General features: G+C 53.4%; 1 protein-coding gene across 1 annotated transcript; it reads left to right on the top strand.

Annotated features, from left to right (window-relative positions):
• Window positions 1-247: 247 nt before the first annotated feature.
• BJX67DRAFT_363293 (glutamate synthase (NADH)) lies at window positions 248-7,468 on the top strand. The gene is made up of 3 exons (XM_071030089.1): window positions 248-723; window positions 784-824; window positions 894-7,468. Exons 1-3 carry the CDS (start codon window positions 548-550, stop codon window positions 7,052-7,054), a joined length of 6,378 nt encoding a protein of 2,125 aa, XP_070882549.1. The 5' UTR covers window positions 248-547; the 3' UTR covers window positions 7,055-7,468.
• The last annotated feature ends 307 nt before the right edge of the window (window positions 7,469-7,775 follow it).

Raw genomic sequence — 7,775 nt, 5'->3', positions numbered from 1 at the left:
GGGAATTTGCCACGGTGGGCAGGTCCTGTCGTCCTCCAGGGCTGTTGTCGTCGATCTCCACTGCTGTAATTTTCCCCCCACTTCAGTCCTCTGTCCTCAAGGTGGGCTGTTCAAGTTCCTCCAGCCTGTGATCTCACGATCGAAAGGCGAAACACTCCTCCCTCCGATTCCATACATACAATACCTCCTCCGTATCGGAGGATCGAGACGACTTCCCCGGACCTCTGACTCCCGTCCCGCCCAGTAATTTTTTTTTTTTTTTGCATCCTCCCTCCCCCTCCTTATTTTATTTCTTGCCCTCCCTCTTCTTCTCTCTCCTCTTGCTCTCCTTCCTCGCTTTTCAACAACAGACTCGGAGCAAAACGTTGGGCGAAACATCACTCTGATTGCCATCCCGCTGCCCACGCTCCGCCCTTGACGACATTGCCCTTATCTAGACATCCCGGCTTGCCACCCCGCGCGAATTCAGTAGCGCCGGCCGACCCAACAGTGATCTCTACTCCCCCAGTTCCTGCTCTTCCATTCTCTGTCGGCTGCCGGCGGAAGAATGGGTCTGAACTTGGAGGAAATATATGGCCAAACTTTAGTTGAGGAGCGGAATCCAAATGAATATTCGGAGTACCAGCCCAAGAAGGGATATGGCTGGGCAAACACCTTGCCCGAGCGGCAAGGCCTGTATGATCCCGAATATGAAAAGGATGCTTGCGGTGTAGGCTTTGCTGCGTAAGTCGCGAGACCTAAACCTAATTGTCTTGGATATTTCTAACATGTTTTGGCAACTAGAAACATCAAGGGCAAGGCTAGCCACAAGATTGTCAGTGATGGTGAGTTGAACTCCGACAGAATCTGAGAATTTCTGTAAAGCGGCAAACTAACCACTGCTCTCTCCGCAGCACGGAATCTGCTTTGTAACATGACGCACCGAGGTGCTGTCGGTTCCGATGCACGAGATGGTGATGGTGCCGGTGTAATGACCAGTATCCCCCACAAATTTTTTATCAAAAATTTCTCCCGCGAAGTCGGAGTGGATCTCCCTCCGCTTGGCCAGTATGCCGTTGGTAACCTTTTCTTCAAGCCTGACGAGGAATCTTTGAAGGAGTCCATCAAACAGTTCGAGGAGATCGCCACATCACTGGGGCTGCGAGTGCTAGGGTGGCGCGAGGTCCCTCGTGATTCTACCATCTTGGGTCCTGCAGCTCTTTCTCGGGAGCCTACTATTCTGCAGCCCTTTGTCGTTTTAAAATCCGCTTACGGCGAGGGAAACAAGCCTGAGGTCACTGATCCAGAGCAGTTTGACGCAAGGACATTCGAACTCCAGCTGTACATCCTCCGAAAGCGCGCTACTCATATCATTGGCCTTGCCAATTGGTTCTACCTGTGCTCTCTCAGCAATCGCAACATCGTGTACAAGGGCCAGCTTGCCCCTGTTCAGGTATACCAGTACTACCACGACCTTGTAAACGTCGATTACGAGGGCCACTTTGCACTTGTACACTCCCGTTTCTCTACCAACACATTCCCATCGTGGGATCGTGCACAACCTCTGAGATGGGCTGCCCACAATGGTGAAATCAACACTCTACGAGGAAACAAGAACTGGATGCGGGCTCGTGAGGGCTTACTGAAATCGGAGATTTTCGGCGATGAGATCGAGTCTCTGCTCCCCATTGTCGAAGATGGTGGTTCCGACTCTGCTGCTTTCGACAATGTCCTGGAGCTGTTGATGATCAACGGCGTTCTTTCTCTACCAGAAGCCCTCATGATCATGATTCCTGAGGCGTGGCAGGACAACCCGGCCATGGACCCCTCAAAGGCGGCTTTCTACGAATGGGCTGCCTGCCAGATGGAGCCATGGGATGGACCAGCTCTCTTCACTTTCTCCGATGGCCGCTACTGTGGTGCGAACCTGGACCGGAATGGTCTTCGACCATGCCGTTTCTACGTGACTGATGATGACCGCATCATCTGTGCGTCAGAAGTTGGTGCCGTGGATATTGATCAGGAACGAGTCATCCAAAAGGGTCGTCTGCAGCCCGGTAAAATGCTGCTGGTTGACACTGTCGCTGGCCGCATCATCGATGATTCCGAACTCAAGTACACTGTGTCCCACCGTCAAGATTTCACCGCTTGGCTGGACAAGGAGCTCGTTAAGTTACCCGCCATTACCGACAAGTTGGTCGAGCAGAACGTGGATATCCGTTACACTCTCGACGACAGCACTGTTCAGAACGATCCCCGCCTCAAAGCCTTCGGTTATTCCTTCGAGCAGGTTACTCTCCTCCTCGGTCCTATGAGCGCTGATTCCAAGGAAGCACTTGGTTCCATGGGTAATGACGCCCCTCTGGCATGCATTGCTAAGCAGCCTCGTTTGCTTTACGAATACTTTCGCCAGCTCTTCGCTCAAGTCACGAACCCCCCTATCGACCCCATTCGTGAAGCCGTAGTCATGTCCCTGGAGTGCTATGTTGGCCCTCAGGGCAACCTTCTCGCTATGGACCAATCACAATGCCGCCGACTGCTCCTCCCTTCTCCCATCCTGACTATTCCTGAGTTCAATGCTCTCAAGAACATCAACAGTGTCCACAGTGATTGGACTGTCAGACTGATTGACATAACCTTCGAGAAGAAGAAGGGTGTGCCCGGATATCTTGAGGCCCTTGACCGAATCTGCGATGCTACGACCGAGGCCATCCAGAACGGGGACAAGATCCTGGTCCTCTCCGACCGTGCGACTTCTGCAGACAGAGTGCCAGTGTCTGCTCTGCTGGCCACGGGTCTCGTGCACCATCACTTGGTCCGCAACAAGTGGAGGTCGCTTACCGCGTTGCTCGTTGAGACTGCGGAAGCTCGCGAGGTTCATCACATGTGTGTCCTTGTTGGGTATGGTGCCGATGGTATTAACCCCTATCTCGCAATGGAGTGTATTCTAAAGATGAACCGGGAGAACTTAATCCGCAAGGAACTCTCCGACGAAGAGGTCATCGAAAATTACAAGGCTTCCTGTGACGGTGGTATCCTGAAGGTCATGAGCAAGATGGGTATTTCAACACTGCAGTCTTACAAGGGTGCTCAGATTTTCGAAGCCCTTGGTATCGATGACAGCGTGATCGACCGTTGCTTCGCCGGTACCGCAAGCCGCATTCGCGGTATGACCTTTGAGCTGATTGCCCAGGATGCGTTCGCTTTCCACGAGCGTGGGTATGCCTCTCGTTCTATCATTGATATTCCTGGCCTTACCGAGACGGGCGAGTATCACTGGCGCGATGGTGGCGAGGAGCACGTCAACGACCCTGTCAGTATCGCGAATGTGCAGGATGCTGTTCGCACCAAGAACGACAAGTCCTACGAGGCATACGCGAAGGCTGCACACGAGCAGATCAAGAACTGCACTCTCCGTGGTATGCTTGAGTTCGACTTTGACCAGCGGACGCCCATTCCTATCGACCAGGTTGAGCCTTGGACCGAGATTGTCCGCCGATTCGTGACAGGTGCCATGTCTTACGGATCAATCTCAATGGAGTCTCACTCTACTCTGGCTATTGCCATGAACCGCCTCGGTGGAAAGTCCAACACTGGTGAAGGTGGTGAAGACCCAGAGCGCAGCAAACGGATGGAGAATGGCGATACTATGCGCTCTGCTATTAAGCAGATCGCGTCTGGTCGTTTCGGTGTTACTTCCCACTACCTTGCTGATGCCGATGAGCTGCAGATCAAAATGGCCCAAGGCGCCAAGCCCGGAGAAGGCGGTGAGCTCCCGGGCCACAAGGTTGTGGGGCCGATCGCCCACACCCGCTACTCCACCCCTGGTGTGGGTCTCATCTCGCCGCCGCCTCATCACGACATCTACTCCATCGAGGACTTGAAGCAGCTCATTTACGACCTGAAGTGCTCGAATCCCCGTGCCCGTGTTTCCGTCAAGCTCGTGTCCGAAGTTGGTGTCGGCATTGTTGCCTCAGGTGTCGCCAAGGCCAAGGCTGACCACATCCTCATCTCCGGCCACGATGGTGGCACCGGTGCTTCGCGATGGACTGGTATCAAGTATGCTGGTCTTCCATGGGAATTGGGTCTTGCGGAAACCCACCAAACACTTGTCCTCAACGATCTTCGCGGCCGCGTCATCGTTCAGACGGATGGGCAAATCCGGACCGGCCGCGATGTCGCCGTCGCCTGTCTGCTTGGAGGTGAAGAATTTGGCTTCGCTACGACTCCTTTGATCGCTCTAGGCTGCGTATTCATGCGCAAGTGTCATCTGAATACGTGCCCTGTTGGTATCGCGACGCAGGATCCCGAATTGCGCAAAAAATTCCAGGGTACCCCTGAGCACGTGATCAACTTCTTCTATTACGTCGCGAATGAGCTGCGTGCAATCATGGCTAAACTGGGCATTCGCACTATCAATGAGATGGTCGGGCGTGCTGAGCTGCTCAAGGTTAGGGACGACCTGCGTAACCCTAAGCAGGAGAACATTGATCTCTCTCTCATTCTCACCCCTGCCCATTCGCTCCGCCCTGGTGTCGCCACCTACAACGTCCGCAAGCAGGATCACCGCCTGCATACCCGTCTTGACAATAAGCTTATTGCCGAATCTGAGCTTGCTCTGGAGAAGGGCTTGCCTTGCCGGGTTGAGTGTGATATCGTCAACACCGACCGCGCTCTGGGTGCAACCCTCTCATACCAGGTCAGCCGTCGTTATGGCGGAGAAGGTCTCCCGCAAGACACTATTCACTCTAACATCAAGGGTTCGGCCGGTCAATCCTTCGGTGCCTATCTTGCTCCTGGTATCACTCTGGAGCTCGAGGGTGATGCCAACGACTATGTTGGGAAGGGTCTGTCGGGTGGTAGGCTTATTGTCTATCCTCCGCGTGGGGCGGCCTACAAGGCCGAGGAGAATGTCGTTGTCGGTAACACTTGTCTGTATGGTGCCACCCGTGGTACATGTTTCTTCCGCGGCGTTGCTGCTGAGCGTTTCGCTGTCCGCAACTCTGGCGCTACTGCTGTTGTTGAAGGTGTTGGCGACCACGGATGTGAGTACATGACGGGTGGCCGTGTTGTTGTTCTTGGCTCCACTGGTCGTAACTTTGCTGCTGGTATGTCTGGTGGTATCGCTTACGTCTTAGATATGAACCAGGACTTCGTCTCCAAGGTTAACATGGAGATGGTGGAAGTCTCTTCTTTGGAAGACCCTGCTGAGATTGCATTCCTCCGCGGCTTGATTGAAGATCATCACCATTACACGGGTTCCGAGCTGGCTGCTCGTATCCTCTTGGACTTTACCCGTGCCCTACCTCACTTCGTTAAGGTGTTGCCTACGGACTACAAGCGCATCCTCCAGGAGGAAGCTGCCAAGGCTGCTGCTGCGAAGAAAACCGAAACCACTCTCCCTCAACTACCTAGTGCCCCTGCCGACAAGGAGAAGCCGAAGGCTGAAGCTGACGCTAAGAAAGCCGAGCTTTTGGATATTGAGGACAGTGTCACAGACTCCAAGGTTGAGAAGAAGAGGACCGCTCTTATCCTTGACAAGACTCGGGGCTTCATGAAGTACAGCCGCCGCAGCGAGAAGTATCGCAACCCGGCAACCCGTACGCGTGACTGGGCGGAACTTTCCAATCGCCTGACTGAGGATGAACTGAAGTACCAGTCTGCCCGTTGCATGGACTGTGGTGTCCCTTTCTGCCAATCCGACACCGGTTGCCCGATCTCCAACATCATTCCCAAGTGGAACGAGCTAGTGTTCCGCAATAATTGGCAAGATGCTCTCAACCGTCTGCTCATGACCAACAACTTCCCCGAGTTCACTGGTCGTGTCTGCCCTGCTCCTTGTGAGGGTGCATGCGTTCTTGGTATCAACGAAGATCCTGTTGGTATCAAGTCCATAGAGTGCGCCATAATCGACCGTGGGTTCGAAATGGGCTGGATGGTTCCTCGTCCTCCTGCTACCCGCAGCGGCAAGACCGTTGCTGTCATCGGATCCGGTCCGGCTGGTCTTGCAGCTGCAGATCAGCTCAACCGCGCTGGACACAGCGTGACCGTCTATGAGCGTGCCGACCGTATTGGCGGTTTGCTCATGTATGGCATCCCCAACATGAAGCTTGACAAAAAGATTGTGCAGCGTCGTGTTGACCTGATGGCCGCCGAGGGAATTAAGTTTGTCACCAACACCTCCGTTGGCCCTGACAGCGAAGTTTCTTTGGAATCTCTGCGCCAAAGTAACGACGCTGTCATTATAGCTACTGGTGCTACCGTCGCCCGTGACTTGAAAGTCCCCGGTCGTGAGCTCGATGGTATCCACTTCGCCATGCAGTTCCTGCACCGCAACACCAAGTCTCTCCTGGACTCTGAATTGGCAGATGGTGCTTACATCTCCGCCAAGGACAAGCACGTCGTCGTCATTGGCGGTGGTGATACCGGTAACGACTGCATTGGGACCTCTGTGCGCCATGGCGCCAAGTCAGTCGTTAATTTCGAGTTGCTTCCCCAGCCTCCTCCGGAGCGCGCTCGCGACAACCCATGGCCGCAGTGGCCGCGTATCTACCGTGTCGACTATGGCCACTCCGAAGTCAAGACTCACATGGGCAAGGACCCCCGTGAATTCTGCATCATGTCCAAGGAATTCGTCGATGACGGAAATGGCCGCGTCAAGGGTATCAACACCGTCCGTGTTGAGTGGACCAAGAGCGCCACTGGCGGTTGGGATATGAAGACCGTGGAAGGCAGCGAGCAGTTCTTCCCTGCCGACCTCGTCCTCCTCTCTATGGGTTTCCTCGGCCCTGAGGACCGGCTCCTCGGCGAGGAGATCGAGCGTGACGCTCGCAAGAACGTCAAGACAAATCCTGGCCACTATGGTACCAACGTTCCCGGAGTGTACGCTGCTGGTGACTGCCGCCGTGGACAGTCGCTCATTGTCTGGGGTATCAATGAAGGTCGCCAGTGCGCTCGTGAGGTCGACTCCTTCCTGTCTGGTATCAGCTCTCAGCTTCCCGTCACCGGTGGTATCGTCCGCCGACCCGCCATCGACGCGGTCCGCCAGGCTACTGAGCAGATTGTTGCCGCTTAAAGACAAAAGTCAAGATAGAAGTTTCGGCGCGCCGGGCAGGCTCCTGCGGCGCAAGAGGTCCGTTCTATTCTCACGATGACGACGATCTATGAACAACACCATGCCGAAAAGCGAAAGACAGAATGTCTACTACTGGATTAGCGAGTTATGTGTTGGTGAGTTTGTATTCTAAGTCGACAGTTACCTGCATGGTCATGGTTAGAAGGGGACTCGTTTCGATTTGCGAGCTTGATCGCATCTTATTATTTTTCTTCCTTGTTTCATTGTTGTCAATTGCTTCTTTTCAAGAGGGTGTTCAATGCTCTTGGTTGCAGGGTGTTTCAAACTACTCGCAAGGTGTTGGAGCGTATGCAATCGTCTTTGCTTCTGTACATATTCAATCCCGTCAATACAGCACTTCATTCTACAGCCTGAGTAAAGGAGTACAAAATTCAAATATTAGAGAGGAAAACTGGCATTCTACTACTGATTAAACAGAGGGAAACGATACAAACGATAGGGGGACACCGGGGTTCTATTCTTCTCTCCGTCACCTAGATACCTTGTCCTGAATCTTGTCCTGAATCTCTTGACGGAGAGAGACGTAAGATACTATAGCGGAGCATCTGTTAGATATATATCCAATCATATTTAAGCTGCATGACTTAATAAGGGCCAGAATATAGATCCGCCAATTATAGATAGCCTTTGGTATTAGGTAGTACTCTACTAGTGTAAGAAG

Source organism: Aspergillus lucknowensis (genome assembly GCF_044049455.1).
Source record: "Aspergillus lucknowensis strain CBS 449.75 chromosome Unknown BJX67scaffold_50, whole genome shotgun sequence".
Taxonomy (NCBI): domain Eukaryota; kingdom Fungi; phylum Ascomycota; class Eurotiomycetes; order Eurotiales; family Aspergillaceae; genus Aspergillus; species Aspergillus lucknowensis.
The sequence above is the reverse complement of the archived record's forward strand: the minus strand, read 5'-3'. Positions and strand labels throughout refer to the sequence as shown.